This window comes from Notechis scutatus, chromosome 2, assembly GCF_049901735.1.
Source record: "Notechis scutatus isolate UNSWTSFEM ecotype Mainland chromosome 2, rNotScu1.2, whole genome shotgun sequence".
NCBI lineage: Eukaryota > Metazoa > Chordata > Lepidosauria > Squamata > Elapidae > Notechis > Notechis scutatus.
Window position 1 is genome coordinate 127,094,913 of NC_142010.1, and position 21,823 is coordinate 127,116,735.

The 21,823-nt window shown below is 45.0% G+C and overlaps 1 protein-coding gene across 11 annotated transcripts in view; it reads right to left on the reverse strand.

Moving 5' to 3' along the window:
- Positions 1–4,392: 4,392 nt before the first annotated feature.
- The window catches only part of KMT2D (lysine methyltransferase 2D), a 113,509-nt gene continuing 96,078 nt past the window's right edge, over positions 4,393–21,823 (reverse strand). For all 11 annotated transcript variants that reach the window (XM_087956140.1, XM_087956138.1, XM_087956135.1 and 8 more), the window contains 8 exons: positions 21,654–21,778; positions 19,647–20,790; positions 16,800–16,936; positions 14,098–14,228; positions 12,621–12,906; positions 11,043–11,116; positions 10,737–10,845; positions 4,393–7,650 (listed from right to left, as the gene is read on the reverse strand). In XM_087956140.1, the coding sequence (XP_087812266.1) occupies positions 7,558–7,650; positions 10,737–10,845; positions 11,043–11,116; positions 12,621–12,906; positions 14,098–14,228; positions 16,800–16,936; positions 19,647–20,790; positions 21,654–21,778 (2,099 nt within the window). In that variant the 3' untranslated portion in view covers positions 4,393–7,557. The remainder of the gene's footprint in view (positions 7,651–10,736; positions 10,846–11,042; positions 11,117–12,620; positions 12,907–14,097; positions 14,229–16,799; positions 16,937–19,646; positions 20,791–21,653; positions 21,779–21,823) is intronic.

Sequence of the window (21,823 nt, forward strand, 5' to 3'; positions counted from 1 at the left end):
GACTTTTAAATGATCATCTCAATTGGTGTTCCTTCGACTAGACGCATACTGAACAGATAGAATAAAAACCTAACACCAACCTTAACCATAACAAAAGCATCTCTGCTGAAATCATTTTCCATAAAAGCTAATCTACTAGCCCCTGTATTTTTTTCTGGTTTAAAACTCCAAATTTTTGTGGAGGCTTCTGTCTGCCTCGCTTTGAGCCACCTCTGGAAAAGTTGCTCCATGTGAGAAAGCAGGCAAAAGGCAGAATAAAGCTGCCCTTTCCTGTTTCGTCTCAGCCCATCTTAAAAGCAGAATGTTCCTGTTCTGTCTTCCTGGATTGGCTATTTTGCATTTTGATGATCTTGGGGAGACATTATTCCCCATTTAGTATGCCCATGCAACAATTACACGTCTCTTTAGATGCTCCCCCATTTTGGAACAGTATTTGCCCGCATATCCAAATGGCTTCCTTCCTGCTGGTTTTTAGGAACACTTTCAAAAGATACAGGCCTTGGAGGCTGGAGTGCTACAATCTGTTCCCTCCAGCAACAGAAATGATCTTTTGCTTGATGGTTGAATTAATTTCTGGTTTATATCTTACTATGTCCTATTTTAAGCATTGTAATTATTGCTATTTTACTCTAATTAGCACTGTATGTTTTTAATCCAATTTACAATAGTTGGGATGTATGCTGTTCAGAGTTGATTAGAGCAGCTATTTATATAAACCCAAAGAGAAAATGTGTTTGACTCCTTGTGTTGCTGTTTTTAATCTCAGCTAACTTGTCAAATCAGAGAAACAAGACATCTTGGTATGCATTCAACCATGAGGGGCATTAATTCTCTGAGTCAGAATACAGAATAACAGTTGGAAGGCACCTTATAGATTATCTAGTCTAACCCCTGCTCAACTAGACCAGCCAAGCCCAGTTCTTGCAAGCATTCTTCATATGTTTTAGCCTGCAGGCCCCTAATCATCTGTGTTGCTCTTATTTGCATTCTTTCTAGAGTCTCAACACCTTTTTTATAGTGGTGACCAAAACTGGATGCAGTATTCTAGAGCGGCCTTACTAAGTTTAGTTTAGTTTACTTTATTGTCATTGCACCTCGTACAACGAAATCAAACACTATCTTCAGTGCACATCATGACCATGAAAATAAGCACAAACACACATCCTTCACACATTGAACTGGAAACCCCCCTGACACCGCACCAATACTGCACTATACAGCAGAATTCAAAAGAGCTACTGCCCTGGGATAGAAGCTGTTTTTCAGCCTATTTGTCCTTGTTTTTATTATTCTGTACCGTCTGCCAGATGGTAATAGTTCAAAAAAAGGGTTCCCAGGATGAGATGGATCTTTAAAAATGTTTTGAACTTTCTTAAGGCAACAGGATCTATAAAGCTCTTCCAAAGAGGGGAGAAGGCAACCAATGATCCTCTGGGCAATGACATTAACCCTCTGGAGTGCTTTCCTATCTGCCACTGTGCAATTGGCAAACCATACAGAGGTGCAGTAAGTTAAAATGCTCTCAGGTCCCGGTAATCAGTCAGGTCCCCGTGATTTATATTCATCAACATCAGACGGGTGTTTTCTTACAGGAATCTGTGGCCCAGCTTCGCTAAAGCATACCAAAGCTATAGTGCTCCCATTCTGCAATGTTCCAATGGGATTCTCTGATGTTTTGCTAAGTATAAAACCAGATGTTGGTCACTTCCTGTTTCAGTCAGAGCCACTCCAGTCTCTTTCCGACACAACCATTGTTATAGTGAATAGCTTTAAGTGGGGGTTTCCCAAATGATGAATTGTCTTTCTACTGGGGAGGTGTCCACAGAATCCAGGGGAGTGTGAGGGACCCTTTAGTTGTACATTGTTACAATAAATCCATCTTTCCCAAAACTTTGTTGTATTGTTTCCATTGTTCATTTATGTTTATTTTGGTGTTCAGATTTTTTGGGACGTGCTACGCACTGTGCTCTATTGGGTCCTCATTTCAGAGCTATTTCCTTACCACAGGAGTCTGGACTGGTACCACCCGTGGCTTGTTGAGAACCGGGCCACACTAGTGGCAGGGGAGCACGCAAAGCTTCACTTGTGCGCACGCGTATGCAAAATCATCCCCACTCCCAAACTGCCGTTGCTACTGCCAGTCCAAGAACCTGCAAAAGTTGGGGATTGCTGTCATACCAGATTCCTCAATGCCTTCAACAGTGGCAGAGCTTCTAATGTACTCTCTTCCCTGGAAAAAGTTGAGATGCATTCAGAGAAGTTATCTTGCCTTGAAAATAACCCGTGTTGAACTGTACAGCACAAACAGCACAGGAAATGTTTTGCGTCATTATGTCATACATTTTAACGATAATTTCATGTCACAAAAATGTTTTATAAAATTTGCCTAATTTCAACTCTCAGGACTTGTAGGTACCAGATTTTGGATGCATTCTGTAAATTTGCCCATTTGAGCTACCTTTGTTCAAAATGTTTTTCCCAATGATATCCCATTTCGCCCTGTTGAAAGTTGACCGTAGGAATACAGATGTACATTTAGATTACACAAAGGGAGGTATGATGGCAAAAAAACAAAAAAAAATTAGGAATCCCTGCTTTAAGTAGTCAGGTAACTCTGGGTAACTCCTCCTAGTTGCCTTTAACTGGTCTAAGTCAAAGAGATTTGAAACATGTCCATTAAAGTTGCCTCTATATAAATCATCAGACTCCTCTGAATGATCTTTGGGAACTACCACCAGTATCTGCCCCCGTGTCTATCCTGACTATCAACAGCAGGCAGTTAACATCTATTCAGGAGTGTATCCTCAGTAAATTTGTGGCGTGTTTAACTTAGTTCTGTCATTGGTCTAGTGATATATCCAAGAGCCCCATTCAGGTGAAGCACTTCTACTTGGACTGGAAAAAAGATCACGCTTAGTGAATATTAAAAAAAAAATCCGCCGAGTTCAAACCAGAAATCTTCTATCGAGAAGACAAATGTCACTCTGCTGTCATATACTAAAATTCTCATCTTGATCTTTAACTGGGTGAAATGGTGCATTGCAGAGCAACGGTTTTTGAACCAAGGTACCTCAAATGGCTAACTTACAGAATGTGCTCAAAATCCAGAACCCAAGATTCTCAAGGGATCAATTTGGGAAATTTGTAGCTACCTACTTCAGTGCTACAGCACCCGGGGTTTTTATTTTCAATATTCTGTGACAGTTTGCCAACCAGTCTTACAATCCCTTGCTCCCTTCCCCACCCAAGCAGCAACAACCATCAAGCAGTATAAACAATAGTGTAATCAAAGAACCACCAAGAAGAAAACACTGCCTGACCAATACTGACAGGGCAAGCTACTATTTATAAACAGAGAGCAAGCCCCTCCCCTTTCTAACACCAAAGACGTACCTAGTTGGATAACTAAACATCTGCAAGCAAACAAGTTCAGAGAGTACCAAGTAGCCCACAAATCTTAATCCATGTATGTCTGATTATTCTGGCTCTAACGAACTCTTTGCACAGCTAGCTTAAATTCCCTCACCCAAAAAGTACTTGTGGTGCTAAAACTATTTTGTACAAGAAAATAGTGCTAGAAATGCAGAAAACTATTTCAAAGGTGATCACCAAAAACAGCGGCCCTATAATGGTGAGGTTGAAGGACATCTCTATTTTAAATTAATTTCCTGACTGTCCTTAAGCATTAAGTCTTACTAATCTTGCTGCACTCTGTGCACTCTTGCTTCAACAGAGGGAATAGGGGCAGTGTCAATTAACCCAGCAGTGATCACTGTTACAGATGATTAGGCACTGGCAGCCCAGCAGAGAAATTAAACTAAAATTAAACATTCAAACATTCATGATGGCTCTCATTCAACTGGCAACTAGGCCATCCCAGGGTTTGTTTTTTACACCAAATAGTAGGAAATAACAGGAAGTGCCCGCTGACTGGCCACCAAACTTGGATATTGCTCCAAATACATGTTTATTGGCAAATCAGGCCTGCTCTTGATGTGCTCTCCTGACTGAAAGAGAACTAGTAAGAAAATAACTTACCTGTATTTAACATCAGATGTGAGTCTATTTTCCACCGGCACATATTAGGCATAGAAAATCAAACTTGTCATTTAGCATTTTTGGAAAAAAAAATCTCAAATTTACAAAGCCTCAAAAAAGCAATCATGAGAAAAATATTTTTTTCATCTTTGAACCCAAACTGTATCTATTTTAAAACTATACCAAATACAGAACAAGGAAGGAGCAAGGATGGGGTTTGATTTTTGATTTTTTGATTTTATTTATGATTTTTAAGGAATAGGTCTATTTTCTTTTCAGTTCTTTCATTATGAAAGATAACTTTGCTATACAGAACTCACACACACAAAGTAACAAAATCCCCAACACAAAATATTATTCCTCACAAAGTCCACACTTTATTTTTAAAAAAGTGATTATTTGGGTTCATAAAAGGGTTAAAACTTAATATATATAATATGTGCAACTGTAAACAGATGTATGGGACAAGGCGTCAAATGCGGTTATACAGGCAGAGAACTTTAAAAAATTTTTTAGCTTCAAGACCAGGTTATAGTTTATATAAAAATTAAAAATCGTAAAGTCTTTTTCTTCATCAGCTAAAATCTACAGAATTATCTTAAACTCTAACCGTCATCCCAAAAAATCTTGACAATCTATTATATTCAGTCATTTTATCATCTTTAAAATCTCTCTCAAGCTTTTAAACCTTTGTAGCAATTCTTTAAAATTTATTTATTTTTTTACATCTTTACAGCCTTCCTTCCAAATTAATGGAAAGACACACAAAAACAAAATCCAAAGAGACAAAAAAATGTATACTGGCTTTAACTCAAACCTTTATTTTTAAAACAACGTCCAGTGGTTTTGTAAATGATAAAAATTCCCCCCTTCTCTACACAAATGTCATCTTATATACAGTTTTAATTACTTTAATAATCTGTCATTACCTCCTACTGTTTTGTAACCGTCATAGATTGGTTTTGCAGAAGCAGCTTTGCACTCAAGAACATGGTTCTCATCTTGCCACAAGTTTTTTTTTTTTTTTTAAAGACACTTTTGCATGCTAACCCTGATTTTAAAACCCCCCTCTTGTCCTTCCTCTGACTTCGACTATGCACACGTTCTCTCTGCACTGTCTGATTGATCATCTGTGAACTGTGGTCGGTTAAGATGCCACTCTTATAGGCGTATTGGAGGATGTGTGTGTTTAGAAACCGGAGAAGGGAAGTGGTGTAATTGTGCGTTAAACGATCTGAATGGTAATATTGTCAGTCGAGAGAGCCTCCTCCATCAAGACCCTCTGACAACATTTGCTCCTCTTGCACATCAACTTCAGTTCAAGGGTACAGCAGTCTTCCAAAGTTTCGTTCAACAGCAGGGAGAACACATATTTTAAATGGTGAAAACGCATTTCTGACTGTCTCACCTGTATAATGCCCATAGTTTGCCTTCGGTTAATAAGAAATTTCCCTATAAGGGGGGGAGGGAGATGCTGCTGGGCAGATGGCTCTTTAGATACTGGTTATAAATTGATTTTTTTCTTCTTCTTATTTTTTAAAAAAGGAAAATATATATATGTATACACATAGGAAGCATAGAAACAAGCTCTTTACATGCTTCCTACCCGAAATTCTGCAAATAAAACAAGTGTATCTCTCTCTCTCTCTCTCATTCTCTCTCCCGAAGTTCCCATCCCACCCAATGGAGGGGGGAGGGCGGGGAAGGTTCTGCAGAGATCCACCCAGCAGTCCAGAAGATAACCCTGCAGGCAGGGCGTCCTGCTCCCCATGCTATTTCAAATATATACACAATATATTTATATATTTATATATATATTTATATATATTTATTTATTTATATAAATAGATAAATAATCCCAAACTCTGCAATGTGCCCACATCTCTCAATCTCCTCTGTTTATATACACAGACATAATTATACATCCACACGCGCACGCATCCACACGGTGAGCCTTCAGAGCAGCAAGTTGATCGGGGGGAGAGGAGAGAGGGAACCGACTGCTTCTTTACCGGAGGGGACGAGTCTCACTGCGAACCAGCTCTCCGCCACCTGACACTGTCAAAGAGTTCGCCAAGGCTAACCCCGGGCCTTCTTAATTCCATGGGCATTTCCCTCTTCCGGCCCACAGGCAAAAAGGGTTTCTCGGGTCTGGGTCTACCAACCAAGCAGCTCTGCTGGGTGTGGTCTCAGGTGACCTGAAGTTCTCTCTCCTCCTTGGCATAGTCAAGCCACCTCGTTTTGCAGTGCGTCCGGCTCTTCTGTTGATGGATGGGGGTTCCCAGAGCTCTGCGGTTCAGCCTCCAAAGAGGTCCAGGAGACTGAGGGCTATACCTGGGGTTGCGGGGGGGGGGGAGGGGGGGAAAGGAAGAGAGAAGAGGAGAAAAGGCAAAGTCCAGAAGAAGACATTTCTCCCCTCCCCTCCAAATCATTTCCCACGGATGACAGGGCAACTGTGGCTCTCCGTGTTCGGGGGACTCAGAAAGAAGGGCGGCACAGCGAGGGGCTCACATTAGAGAGAGGGAGGGGAGAGGGGGGAAAAAAGACACCAAAATCTAACGCTTCAAATGAGGTAGGTTCAAGTGCAGATGCTCCTCGCACATGGAAGATTTCGGGACGGGGGGGGGGGGGGGGGGCAGGGCTAGAGACGGGGACGTTCTGTTTCCAATTCCTGCCAGGCAGCGCCTGCTTTCTCTCGGAAACAGACCGATTCCGAAAAGCACACGTATGTACACCCGCACTCACACACAAAGTTTAAATCCAACACCCAAAAAGTAAAGAAAATCCAGAGGGAGGTGCTCTGGAAAGTGGATTGTCAAGCTAAAACAAGTCTCTTTGAAGTCTCTTGTTACCTTGGTAGATTAGCAAGCAATAGAGATTAGGGGTTCTTTTTTAAAATTCTTCTTGCGTCCAACACGCACACACACAAAGGGGGTGGGGTGGGGGGGAACCCTACAAATTCTTCCCTAGCCATGCTGCAGCCCTCTTTCCCCGGCTCTGCTAGGCAGAATGCCCCAGGGCTCTCCCCCACCACCCCACCGCAGTATATTTCAGATAGTCCATTATATACAGGTGCACCGGGGTAGAAGGACCCCCATTTTGCCCGCAAAAAGAAAAATACTAAAAAGAAAACCCTGAGTTCCAGTTTATCCGTTTCCCCACCCCGGGTGGAGTTGCTAGCGGCGGCTGCCTTTTTGTTGGGGGAAAAGTCGGTTTGCCTTGTCAAGAAGCAGGAGGCAACCGAACCCAACTGCCAAAAGAACCAACTCGATGTAAACCACCAACAATATTGGCTTGCAGGGGCGGGCAGGCTGACATCGCCCCCTTTTGAAATCTGGGTCCCGGCTACCCCACGAGCATGTTGGGATGGCAGGTTCCAATCATGCTTTCCTGGGGTGACTCTCGGCCATGCTGGCTGGTTGGGAGAGTTGGCAGGAAAGGCCTCTCTCGCTCAGCCGAGGGCACCACCTGTGCCAGGCTATCAGGTTGGCCTCTGCCTCGTCAAAGAGCCCCTGGAGGCTAATTCATCCACTTCCTGCAGTTCCAGGCTCCACAATGGCACGGGATTTTGTGCTGATCATCTTCAAAGTCAAACTGGTAATCGTATGTCAGCTGCAGGAGAAAGAAACGAGAACAGGGTAACTCGGGCTTAATTCGGCCCCCCCTTTTTTTTTCTGGGACCACTTATAATGCAGGTGGCCCTTGACTTAATGACCACAACTGAGCCCAACATTTCTCTTGCTAAGCGAAACGTATGTAAAGGGAATTATGCTCTATCTGATCAACTTTCTTGCCACAGCTGTTCAGTCAATCGCTACAGTTGTTAAGTTAGTAACCCGGTTGTTAAGTGAATCTGGCTTCCCCCATTGACTTTTGCTTGTCGGAAGGTCGTAAAATGGGACCACATGACCCCCGGGACCCTGCAACCATCACAATAAATATGAATCTGTTGCCAAGCGGATGAATTTTGATCACGTGGCCACGGGAAATGCTGCTATGGTCAGCAAGGGTGAAAAAACGGTCACAGGTCATTTTTTTTTCAGTGCCATTGTTAACTTTGAACCGTTCAAAGTTACAACAGCATTGAAAAAAAAAATGACTTAAGGCTGGTTGTCACACTTACGACCGTCGTAGCATCCCTGCAGTTGCATGATCAAAATTCAGGTGCTTGACAGCCAGCATGTGCTTATGATAGGCGCACTGTGTCCCAGGGTCATGTGTGTCATGCCCCTGGTGGAGACTGACTCCTAGGGAGAGGAGGAACAGCCAACAGGAAGTGGAAGTGTGGCTCTGGAGGTTGTGGAGGAGGCTGGGGAAGGGCAGAGGCTGGCTGGGCAGTCAGAGGAGGACCCAGGCCCATCCCCTCTCCATCCTAGGGCATGCAGGGAGGAGAGGATAAGGGAGAGATCGTGAATGTCATGGTCTACGGGGGAGGAAAGGGCCTTGATCCTCTTCATGGGCTGCAGCTGTGAGAACTGGTTAAAAGGACGGACATGCGTATGGGCCAGTGCTGGAAACAAAGCGTGGAAGTATCTCTAGTCTGTCGTTCCTCTCTTGAGTTTGGCGTCCTTCTCAGTGTGTGTTACGATATCTGTGGACGTCTTCAAGCCCTTATCTTGCCTGGTTCCCTTAATTGCTTCAGTGTGGTTTGTGTTGTTTTTAACTCTTTATAATTTATAGGCATTTTTAGTTTAAACGGCATTTCCTCTTTTTCGTAAATGCTTGTGGGGGAGTTTTTTGTCTCCAGTCAAGGATATTTGGAGCTTTGAAGCAAAGAGAAGGAATAAAAGGGGCTTCACCTGTTTTTATGACTGTGTTTATTTTGTATCCCACTCTGGGTCATCACAATGTCCTTCCAAGCTGGCTTCCACCACCAAGCGAAGACAATGGGGGAATTGGCTTTGCAGCATGACTGCTGGCCGTGGCACAGAGCCTGAGGTGGCCCTTCCTTTGGGGTGAGGGCAGTGGAGCTGAGGTCTGGGGTCAGGGGTGGCCAGCTGAGGCTGCTGAAGTCCCAAGACTTCTCCTTCAGCTATGCAGAACTGGGGGAGTCAAAACATCCCTCAGTCGTAACGGCAGGCAGGCTGTCAAGCAACCAAATTTTGATCACATGGCCCCTGGGGTGCTGCAACAGCTGTAACTTCAGGGACTGGGCTCAAGTTTGTTTTGTTCAGTGTGATGGTAACTTTGAATGGTTGCTGAACAAATGGTCGTAACTCAAGGAATACCTAAGATGTTGAAAAAAATCCCAATATTTCAATGGACGTATTTTCTTTTTCATATGACTGTATACAAACACCTGTCAGGCATTGGTACAGACAAGGAAAGGATCAAATGCAAACACGTAAAAACGAGATATTCATAGCCCCATTGTCCAGATTAGGCAAGCCAAGTAAAGCCTTTGTGCAGCATTAAAACCAAAATGAAATAAGCTGTAACTTTTTTTTTTTAACGTGTACTCTCTTCCTCATTTAGGAGACATATGGCACTTACCATTTTAAAGCAATGGATTCATTACAGGAGAAAGGCAGAAAACTTTCTCCAAAGCATAATAGTAAGGGAACATAATGTAGAAAATTTGTTGAAGCTTAGCAGATCAGTTTTGTCAATATATAAGTGAGAGATCACTGGAAGCCTGTATGTTCTAGCTTGAGTTGAACAAGAATAAGATAAAAAATACAACGTTCTAAGTAAATACGCTCAAAGTGTACTACAACATGAAATCTAACCTTTTATTATCAGTCAGGCATTTTCCTTGTAACGTTTTAAGAGAAATTGTGCACCATATAGACAGTCCTCCACTTACAATGGCATTTCCATCACTAAATGATGTAGTTGTAGAGCATAACTGTATCGCTTAGTGACGGCAAGCCCTGCAGTCCTGGTTGCCATTGTTAACTGAATCCCACAATAGTTTGATGAGGCAACTTCCAGAGGCAGTGGGGAAGTCGGCTGGAAGTCATAAGCGCCAAGTCCACTGACCGGTAACTGGTTGCTGCCAGGTGAGGGATAGAACAAAGGGGTGTGGGGGGAGGTGTGGGGGTGCAGGGAAAGGTGAGGGAGAGGGAGAAGGTGCAAGAGGCACCGCACAGGTTGGGGAGGGTATGCAAGAGACAAGGGGAAGAGTTGGAGTGGGCCAGGGAGTGTGTGCAAGGGTGTGCCTGAGAGGAGTTGCATAGGCAGGGAAGGTGCAAGGATGAGAGGCAAAATACAGAATGGATGCATGAGGGGTGCAGCTTGGGTCGGATTGTCAGGAAGGGTGTGCAAAGGTGTGAGAGATGTCACCTGGGTCGGGGAGGATGCAAGGGGATGCCCAAGAGGTGTGAGGGGTTGCATGAGGGGTCAAGGAAAGGGTTCACAGCAGCATACGAGAGTTGCAGCGCAAATCAGGGCGAGTGCCTGGGGGTGCGTTAATAGCTGTTGTGGCAGGAGTGCAGATGGGGGAGGCTTGCCCCAGGAACACGTGACTTCCCTGCCAGCATCTCCACTGACTTCTAGAGAAGTCAGCAGGAAAAGTTGCAATCATGTGTTCGCGAGGCGCCTGGCAACCAGCTGTACTTCTGACTTGATTGCCATTTGTTCAATGCAGTCATAACTGGGAACGGATTGCTGACAGAATCGGTTGCTGTCGTAGATCAAGGACTACCTGCAAGTTCATTTTTGTGCTGTCTTTGTGTGTACAATAGTGCAATATTCACCTCCTCTCCTTTGGGTATTCGGCGACTTGAGATGATGATGATCTTGTCTTCCTTGTCAAAAGTCACAACCTCAGCCACACAATTCGGTGCACAGGAATGATTAATGTACCTTGGAGGGGATGAAGAAGGAAAATCATGCAAGGGTTTACCTAACTTTACCTAATTTGCTTTCCCTATATTTCAAATGAGGACTTGAGGAGTAAAGAAACTATTCCCGTTTAAAATCAATGAAGCCTTTAAATGGATCGACAAAGCTAATAACTTTTAATTTTGTAAATGGATACTTATAAATTCAAATTCACTCACCTGGCAGGGCCACCTGTTAGGGTGGCATCGATCACATGCTCATTATTGATACGGAACATGTAGATGCCTCGGTTCTGGAAAAGCATGAAAAGAGAAATTATACAGCAAGTTTCATGTTTCCTTCATGCTTCGCAGATTTACCATCAATTTCAGCTGAATTTAGATTAACTGCTTTGGTAGTACAAATGCTAGGGGACAAGCATGAGATCGCTCTCTTTTGAAAAACTCTTAACATCAGCTGACTTCATCCACATCCAGCACCAAAATATTTAGATTGAAATGTATTCATCCACTGGCTGAAGAAACATCAATGTATACAGGTAATTCTTGATTACAGATGGTAACTGGGACTAGAATTTCAGTTGCAACACAGTTATAATCTGCAATATCATGTGACCACATCACTCAGCAGCGGCACTCCCCGTTGCCATTACTAAGCGAGGACTGTAGGTCGTTGAATTAGTTCCAGGTGGCTTGCAAGACCCAGGTAGGTGCAGCACCTGGGACTGGCTGTTTGACAATTGTGGCAAGAAAGGTTGTAAAATGGGGCAAAATTCACTTAACAAGTTCCTCACTTAGCAACAAAAATTAGGGGTTTAATTGTGCTCCTAAATCAAGGGCTACCTGTATGTGACTGCATGGGTGCTGTGACAACTGGACCTTCAAGGACTGGTTCTAAGTGTTCTTTTTCAGCACCATCGTAACTTCAAATGGTTGCTGAAAGAATGACAAGTGAGCAAGGACTATCTGTGTATACTTTTACCATGTGAATATGGCAAAAATTAGAACACACTTGGTAGATAACCACATGGAAATGTAAACAGACAGAAACAGGCTGGTTTCTTCACCTTCAGAAAGCAGTGCACTGCACATTTCCTCACAAGCAAAATACGAGTTCTTTCAAAACAGAATCTGGGTAAGCTAAAAGCCTGCAAGCACCCACTTCAAAACTTTGCCTAGCTTAAAATTGCAAATGTTGCAATGAAAGAATATAGAAAAGCTTCAGAAGAAATAGCACACCCAAAAAATGCAGCTGCTTCCTTTTTTGTAGAATGAATGAATCTACAGAATGATATAGGGTTTTGATGGCATGGACCGACGCCACTCATGTGATAATGACTTATACATCTTTATTGTAAACTATTCTTCCCCAATTAAAGGACAGAACAGAACTCAGGGAGAGAATTATCCAAGTCCGGTGGCAATCAGAGATCTAGAAATACCAAATATCCAATCAGAATCTGATTCTGATGGAGGCCTCTTCATAAGCAATAACTAAGCCAAGTAACTTTCTCACTATAAATGTTAGCCTAGAATGCCCTTTATAACACGGTTTCCCCACCTTGGCAACTTTAAGATGTGTTGACTTCAACTCCCAGGATTCCTGAGTCATCCATGCTGGATTGGGAATTCTGGGACTTGAAGTCCACATGTCTTAATGTTGCCACAGGAAATACTTGTCTACAAAGACCTATTACCCAAGCGAAGGCCACCCATCCTTCCTGTAATTAGAAGTGGATGTTTCTATTTCCTTAGCCCAACTATATTCCAGTACAGAGTCCTTATTCCACCCCTTACCTGCTCCTCATAGATCTTCTCCCGCCTATTAGCAACCTCGTTCCGGATGATGGTGCCAATGTATTCAATAACCATTGTGTGCTTCTCAAGATCCTTGGCAGCATAAAGCCCAAGCCCCTGGATGCGGGATCGGGCCAGGTACACATTGTTCTTCCATTCGGTCTTGAGACGGCGATACTGTGAGGACTTGGAGTGCACAAACTGCTTGCTATAGGGTGTGTTTGTTTCACCTGTAAATGTACTCTGGTAAGCTTTGGACATGCTGGTGCTGTTCAGAGTGTGGGGCCTTCAAATTACATAGGGGGAGAGGGGAGAAAAACAAATGATACGAAGCCCATCAGTAAAAGTAGTGAAGACTTAGGATAAAATACAGAGATTTTGCGATGCAACTACCATTGGGACTGTGTTGGGTATGTAGAACTTAACTTCTTCGGATCCTAATTGCTGAAATTAATTGACAAAGTTCTTTGCTGTTTCCAGGTGGAAAAAAGACCTTTAAACCATAAACTGTTAAAATAGGTATATAGTTTAAAAGAACAACTCAACCCTTAACCCTAACAAAACCATCTAGAATTTGCTTACATCGCATCACACAGCTGGAAGACGAATCTTCAAACATTATGACTTTATCCAGTCCTTATAAAATCATCCAAGTCAACTGCCCCCAACTTTTTGGGCACCAGCAACCAGTTCCATGGAAATATTTTTCCCCCCGCAGACCGGAGAGGGTGTGATATCACCTGCTGCCTGCATCCCTCAGATGGGGCTTTGCTTGTTTGTGCTGAGCGGTTTCTGGCATTTTGCGGACTGGTGCGCATCCACAGACCAGGGACTGGGGACCCCTGATTTAAGTTAGAGGTCACTCACCACATCTTGGCCCAATGAATTCCACAACTTTAATTTTGCACTACTTGCCCTCTTTCACCTACTCTAAATCTCCTAATAAGTTTCACTTGGTATTAATATATTGACTGTAACAAAAGAAACATATATCCCTGTAATTTTCCTATATATCATTCATGGCTTTGTACACAGTATGTCACCTCTTCCTAACCTGAACAGACCCAATGTTTTAGCTTCTTTTTTTTTTTTTAATAAAGAAAATCTTTGCTTCCTTTAAACATTTTGGTTGTCCTCTTTTATAGCTGTACTACATCCCTTTTCAAAGGTGGTGATTGGAACCGAACACGGTATTTTAGATGCGGTTGTACCCCAGATTTGGAAGAAAAGGTAAGAAATACCGGATTCATTCTTCGCTTTGCAAAGCTTCTCAAGTGGCTCCTCTTGCCATTACAACAGGGCCACAAAAACAGCACAGGAAGCTCCCTTGTTTCAAATCACAAGTGGCTGGCTATGCTCTTTCCTATCAAATAGGATTCTGTCCCAGAATCTTCTGCATACATTTGACTCTCTCAACTTGATATCTCAACGCGGGTTCTTCACTGAAGATGGAGCAACATAAATGACGTTCACTCACCGTTTGTAGTGTGTAAGGATTTTGGGTTCTGATCGAGCGCAACCGGTGGGATTGATCATGAGTGGCAGCTCCATGAGTGGATGACGTCCATAGCGAAACAGGTAATTCTGGCAGCTCTCTACACCAGGCAGCTGGGAAGAGAAGAAGATTTGGCGGGGTGGGGTGGGGGGGAGTTTCACTTAAAAGGCAGTAAAGCTCAGAAAGTGATAAAAAGAAAAGACACAGTGGCTAGACACCATCAAAACCAAACATAAAACAATAAGCAGAAGCCATCTAAGACTGGAAAATGTCTAGTGAGCTGATCCATAGAATCTCTGAGGATCGGACACAATTGAATGGACTACATCATCAATATTTCTACTGCATGAACAGTCCTTCCTCCTGGTGCTGACATAGGAAGACCCAGAGTCAAGTCTACCCTTAATTAGAGTGGCTGACTCGGTAACTATTTGTGACTCACTGTCACCTTAATCTATCCCACAGGGTGGTCGGTATGGAAAAACAATAGAGGAGAGTTATATAATCTTGCCAGGGCTCCTGGAGAAAACACGGTATGAATGGAGAGTAAGCCAGTCCCTCACATGAGCCCACTAAAGCAAATCTGTTCCCAGAGCGTAACATTCAAGGGGATATCAATATGATAGCAGCCTCACTTCCAGAACTGGTGTCCTTCTTAATCAGTTTATCAGCATCAACTGGGAAGCATGCTGTAGGCTGTATTTCTGGGACTGTGGCTTTTTATTAAACTTTTTATGAGCTGTGGATCAACCTATACACAGCAATGAGAGCATCTCGCGGAGAGTGTAAGGTCCCTTTTGTGACAAATAAAACATTACCAAGATGACACATTAATTGAGTGGACCCCACTGAAAGAGGGAGCAAGGATAGGACTTAATTTTAAGGCATCTTCAGTTTGTTACTATAAGCCAAGAAAACATATACCGTATTTGCCGGCGTATAAGACGACTTTTTTGCCCTGAAAACATGCCTCCAAGTGGGGGGTCGCCTTATACGCCGGTAAATACGTTGTCACTCGGTGCAAGAGCGACGGGGCGGGCTCCGCAACTTGCGAAGCCCCTTCAAGCCCAGCCAGAGTCTCTTCCTCCTCCTCCCCCTCCGCGCCGGCTCGGGCGCTGGAGGCCAATCTGGAGGTGGGGTGGGGGTGGAGCGGGAAGGTCTCTGGCGGGCCGCCGCCCAGCCAGCCCCGAGCCGCGTAATGGCCCGGGGAGTGGGAGGGAGAAGGTGGTGGGGGTGGACTGTGGCGCCCTCCTTCTGGGCAGCGGGGCGGGGGCGGCATTTGCTCCTCCCGCTTCTCCCTCCTCTTTGAAAGACCGGGAGGGCTGTGCTTGGGGCAGGGGGTGTCCTCGGGAAGTTCCTGATGGGACCCCGCTGGGCAGGGCCACCCGGCCCCGAGCTGCTTTCCAGGGTCCCCTTGAGAAGAAAAGGGTCCGGTGGGCGGTGGAAGAAGGCGAGGACCTCCTCCCGCCCCCTGTCCCGTCCCGTCCCTCCTCTTGTCCCCTCCTCGCTAAGAGAGAAAGATCCGCTCCCCTGCACCGAGCTGCCACCCGCGCCGCTCCCGCCAGCGCGCTGCGACTTGGGAACCGGCCAAGCGACTTTAAACCGAACGGAGGCCAGAGATAGCCGGAATTACCCTCCACACACACACACACACACACACACACAGAGAGAGAGAGAGAGAGAGAGAGAGAGAGTTGGCAGCTGTCCATCCCCACCCTTGAGTCCCGATGGCACGCACCGGGGCTGTCACAAAGAAAGGGAGAGGAATTGAGTGCCAGCCTGAGAAAGGCGAAGCTGCCTCTCTAAAGCATTTTGGTGGCTTTGTAAGTTTGGGGGAAAGGGGCGGGGGTGTCAATCAAGAATTATATCCAGAATACCCCAAGTGTTACAACTTACCGTATTTGCTGGCGTATGAGATGACTTTTTTGCCCTGAAAAACATGCCTCCAAGTGGGGGGCTGCGTCTTATACGGCGAGTATATAACAAAACTATATTTTGAGTGGAAATGTTGGGGGCTCGTCTTATACGCCCAGTCGCCTTATACGCCGGCAACACGGTAGTTTATTCAAAATTAATATTATCTGCTTTACACTATACCAAGCATGCTTGCTAAATAAGACCATGTGTCTTGGTAGACTTGTAATAGAAAGTTAGTCTGTTCTGCCACCAAGTTCTCTGTCAATAGAGACTGGAGGACTTATGAATGAGGAGTTACTATGGTCCATAAAGACTATCAGTCTTGCTAGTTCTTTTTTCTTAGGGTTAGAATCTGAGTGGCCTATATCTAGTGATGGGTCACATAGATAAATTTTAGATGCTGCTAATCTACCACCTACTCTACTTCACAGCTTTATTCCTGAAAAATGGCCAGGAAAATCCTAGAGGTGGTAGTTGTAGTCTTTTTTTTTTTTTTTTTGGGGGGGTGTCAATATCCATGCCAAGATTGTTGTTAACTTGGCATTTCCCGGTCTCCATGACAGTCATGGGAACATCCCTATTCATCAGTCTGCCCACACAGAAGGCAGGATATATCCTCAGTCTGATTTAGTTGTTAGATTTGAGCCGGTCATAAAAGAGTTGAACGATCCCCCTTAGGATTAGATCATTTCCTGTCAAGATTTGGGCTGCTGGCACCAGTTTTACTTCCTGATTCAGGGTTTCTATTTCTTGCATTTGGTACATACGGACTCCGCGATGCGCAGAACAGCATGCACTGTCAAGCCAAAGAGCTCTTCTCCCTTTAGATACTCAGGGAAAAGTCGCAGCATGTCAGCTTCCTTGCGCATCATAGCCACCGGTTCGATGATGCGGTTCCAGACGGCTGTTACAAGAGAGGAAAAAGGAAGAAGAATTGAAGACGAGACATGTTCATTCATCTGAGACAGTGAAGTACACATTGGCTGAGGGAGAGAATCAGAAACCAGATTCCAAATATATCAAAATGCTTGGCCATATACACAATCATCTATAGTTTCAAACAATGTTCAGGAATTCAGGCATAAAAATGCAATAACTAGAGATGGCACAAACGTGCATTAGGCATCCTTCAATAACTGCTAAGTAGATACATGCCACCAGCTCCCTAAAAACTGACTGACAACAGGGCAGAATTGGGCAAAAGGCTTGTCTTATAATGTCCATGCCGAGAGGCATCCACCCTGCGTTTGTTCCACCAAAACAATTTGTTCTACTTATTACCTATTTTCTGTATCTCAATATTAACACTCCACCTGATGTAAAGAGTACAGGTAGTCCTTCAGTTAACAATGGTAAATTGGGACTGGAATTTCCATTGCTAAGTTGATGCGGCCGTAAAGCACAATGACTTCATCACTGCACTCCCCGTGACTGTTGTTGAGCAAGGATGACAAGTCATTAAATGAGCGCCAGGTGACTCACAAGCAGGCTGACAGGCAGGTAAGTGGCTGCAGATGGGGGGGGGGAGTGTGAGCAGATGCCAACGAGGCACAACAGGAGCATAGGTGGGTTGGCTGTTGCCAGGTGAGGGAGAGTGCATGCGATTTACCAGAGCAACTTGCAACCTTCCCTTCCAGCTTCCCAGTTGACTTTGCTTATGGGAAGCGGACATAGAAGGTCACAAATGGTGATCATGTAACCCTTGGATGTTGCAACTGTTGAAAGGGGGGAGTCGGTTGCTAGGCATCCAGATTTGATCACATGACTGCAGGGATGCTGGGACAACCAGAACTTCGAGGACTGGTCATTTAGTACCGTTCATATAGTGCGGTTGTAATTTTGAACGAGTGAGCCGTCATTAAACAAGAACGATCTGGATGCTCGTATAATTTATACCGTGTCTTCTAACTGTAGAAATGGAATAGGTACTGTTTACTGACATGAACAAGACCAAAAATTTGGAACGTTGAGTGAAAGCTGTTTTACTTTTAAGGAAACCTGTTCTCTGGGAAATGAACCGACCCCAAAAGGGAACAACGGTTTGATATGTATGAATATACAGCTATGCTTCTCAACTGGGAGTATGTGTCCTTCTGGTGGGGAAGTGACCTTCCTTCTCAATTGGGAAAGAGTAAAGAGAGAAAGAAAAAGCATAAGCACTAGTTACCTCTCTTTTAATTTGGGTGGGGATTGTTTGTTTGCTTGTTTAGGCTTGGGGAAAAGATTGCTCCCATATCAGCAAATACATGTAGTCTTCGACTCACAAAAATCCCTTTAGTGACCGTTTAAAGCAGGGGTGTCCAACCTTGGTAACGTTAAGCCTGGAGGACTTCAACTCCCAGAATACCCCAGCCAGCAAAGCTGGCTGGGAGTCTGGGAGTTAGTCCTCCAGGCTTAACGCTACCAAGGTTGGACACACCTGGTTTAAAGTTATAACGCCACTGAAAAAAAGTGACTTATGTCCATACTTCACACTTACAACCGTTGTAGCATCCCCCTAGTCATTGGATGAAAATTCCGACACTCTGCAACCGGCATGTATTTATGATGACTGCAGTGTCTTGGGGTCATGTGATCTCCTTTTGCGAAGTTCTGACAAGCAAAGTCAGTGGGGAAGCCAGATTCAATTCACAATCGTGTTACTGACTTAACTGCTTCAGCGATCCACTTAACAACGGTGGCAAAAAAAAAAAAAAGTAAAATGGGGCAAAATTCACTCAGCAGCTGGTTTGCTTAGCAACAGAAATTCTGGGCTCAATTGTGGTCGTACGTTGAGGACTACCTGTACTGTTCCAGCCCCAGTAAGTTCTCAGTCTTGCCGCCACCCTCACCAAAAGTTCCTTCAGGGAGCTTGCCATGCCCTCATCCCCTTGTCAGAAGGCTGAAGGTCTGTATACACAGGCCTCAGGCCTGGGCCAAAGAAACGAGGATGGCACAGATTGTTATTTCCATAGATACTTTACAAAGAAATGGTCACTCTAGTCCAGGGGTGTCAAACTCACGGTGTCACGTTATCATCATGTGACATATTGCGACTCCCCCCCCTTAGCTAAATCGGAGGTGGGCGTGGCCAGCACGTGATGCATCCGGCCCGTGGGCCGCGAGTTTGACACCCCTGCTCTAGTCTGAACTACCTCTATGTGCCAATGTATTATTCCCTTGTCTTCCTGATCTTGAAAAACTAACCTCCCTCCTCCTCCCTATGCTCTTTTTAGACCGAAAACATGAAAAACCACTTTTTCCAAGCCACTTTTAAAGACTGGCTGACAAGCATGATTTACCATGTAGCAACTATTTTAAAGTGTTATTCATTTTACAGGCTACCCAAGAGGACATCTTTGGAGGTCTCTGCTGAGCTGTGCAGGGTCCAAAAGTCTCCCTCCTACTTTCAAATATGAAATAAGCTCAATGGGTCAGAAAACAGACTGATCTTAACATACGCCTTCAGCTGCTGTGCTTTTCAAAGAATTAATTCTGCGCAGAGGAAGTGGATTTTCACAAGTCAACCCGGCACAATATTAAGACCCTCGGGATCTTAGAGGAAGAATTCTGGCCCTACTCCAAAAGCTCACAACCAACACACTCATGACAACGGAGCCCAAGCTGATCTCTACCCTGTGGCGAGGAATCTGTGAAGACCAAATCCTCCAAACCATGCTCCATCACTTGAACCACAAACTCGGGCCGGCCGTTGTTCTCGCAAATGGTACAGCGGTAGCAGCAACGCCGGTTGTTGGTCCGCAAACTCCAGTAGATGCGGGTGGCCTCGTAGCCCACAGGGTAGAGTGCCGTGGCGCTGTGAAAGTCTGCCATCTGGTGGGGCAAGAGCTGCCCTATGGCATGGAAGACCAGGCCTCCCACTCGGAACATGTGGAGGCGCTCCCCGCGCTGGATGATGCTGGCGATCTGCTTGACCTCGTCCCGCTCGATGTAAACCCGCCGGAAGACAGTGAAGGTGCTGAGCTCCTGGTCGCAGGGACCCTTGAGCTTGTGCAGGGGGCACAGCATCGTCTTGTCCTTGAAGAACATGCACTTGGCACGGATAGCACAAGCAAAGTGATAGACGTTGGGGCAGCGGATACGGTTGCAACTGTTAGTGGCACCGGTCTTCTGGCAAAGTGAGCATTTGGTGAGCAGGCCCCGGTGCAGCGCCACTTCCACGTTAATGAGGGCCCCACCCTGAGTCTCGTAAACCTCCGTGGACCAGAGGGCACAGTTGAGGTGCACCCACAAGTCCAGATCAAGATTAAGGAGGCGGGCTGGCCCATCTGTGGCCCCATCTCCTTCCTCGTGGCAAAAGCAGCACTTCCGTAAATCACGTGGCACTTTCTCGGGCCGAAGAGTGGTCGCCAAGCGCTCGATGAACTCCGCAATCTCCCTCTCCCCGTCACGCTTGGTACCACCCTTCTGAATGGTAATGAGGAAGCGCAATCGTTTCCAACGCACCCCTTTCCACTTTTTTAGCCTTGGCTTGCTCTCCTCATTCTCTTCCAGGGGCCTGGAGCGAGGCTTGGCTTTAGGGGGAGACTGAGGAGCTTCTTCTTTAGGAGATGAGGGCGGAGGGGAGGCCACGGGTGCAGGGGGTGCTTCGGGCTCAGGCGGCGGCTCGGGAACCTTGGGTGGGCTTGGCGGAGAGGGTGCAAACGGGGACAGGGGAGGAGACGGTTCTTCAGGAAGCATCAAAAGTTGCCGGACATCCAGATTGGCAACGTTGTTGATGTAGCAGTGTTGAGCAGCTTTTTCTGGAACGGAAGTCTCCTAAAGAGGGGAAACAAGAAACTTATCAGGTACTCAGAACCGGAACACCTCTATCAGCTGATCAGAGTTGCTTCTTTATTCTGCTTGACCATTTACAAGAATCTTGCCAGACTTGACTACACTCTCTTGGGAGCCATCCGATAAAGGCTTCAGGAATTCTAAGGGAGGGGTGGGCTGGGGTCTGGCCTCTGTGCCTTCCTTCCCTGCAAGGACTCCAAGCTTGATAGTTTTTTTTTCACTTTTCCTCCCACTCTAGCTAGAGATTCTATCACAAACTTCTTTGAAAAAGAAGCAACTAAGGCTACCAGCCAATTTGCTTGATAGTCGTAGACATCCTCCCAGCACAACATCTGGTTTTAACATGAGCACTATTCCATCACCACCAAAGGCAGTTGGCTATCAGAAATTTGACATTCCCTTTTTTTCCCTTCTTCTTCAGAGTTTGGTTAAGAGAGATGGCTGTCTAGGGGAACTTGCTGAATGTCATGGGAGGAGAGCAGGGGTGTCCTCAGAGAGGAAATAGGAGTTCTCCCCCCTGAAAGCAACCAAGTCTGTGAAAGATCACAAGCTCTATTCGAGGTAATCAACATCTTCTCTCAATAGGGTGCAAAAGATGAAATGGGGGGATGTGGCTCTGTTGTAAAGTATCATTATCTTCTCTCAAGATCTTTTTTTTCCCCTAATTTGAACAAAATAGTAACAAAATATGAGGTTCTGGTGATAATCTGTAATCTATTCTTACATGAAAAAGGAAGAAGAATTACGCCAAAAACTCGAACAATTTTCTTTCAAATAAGCTTATTGCAAGTAGTTCAGTAACAAAGGAAATTTAAAAAAAAAGAAGCTCCCAGCTCCTCCTTTACCTGTTTGAGCAAAGTTAAGATGTCCAGTTCATTCTTGAGACTGTAGCCAGGCAACATGGCGTCAAACTGTTTCAGCCACTCCGGTCCTCCTTCGGGGCCCTTTGAAACAACCGGCTTCTCTTTACCTAAGAAAGTTGGGATAGAGAAACAGGGACCAATAAAAGACAAGA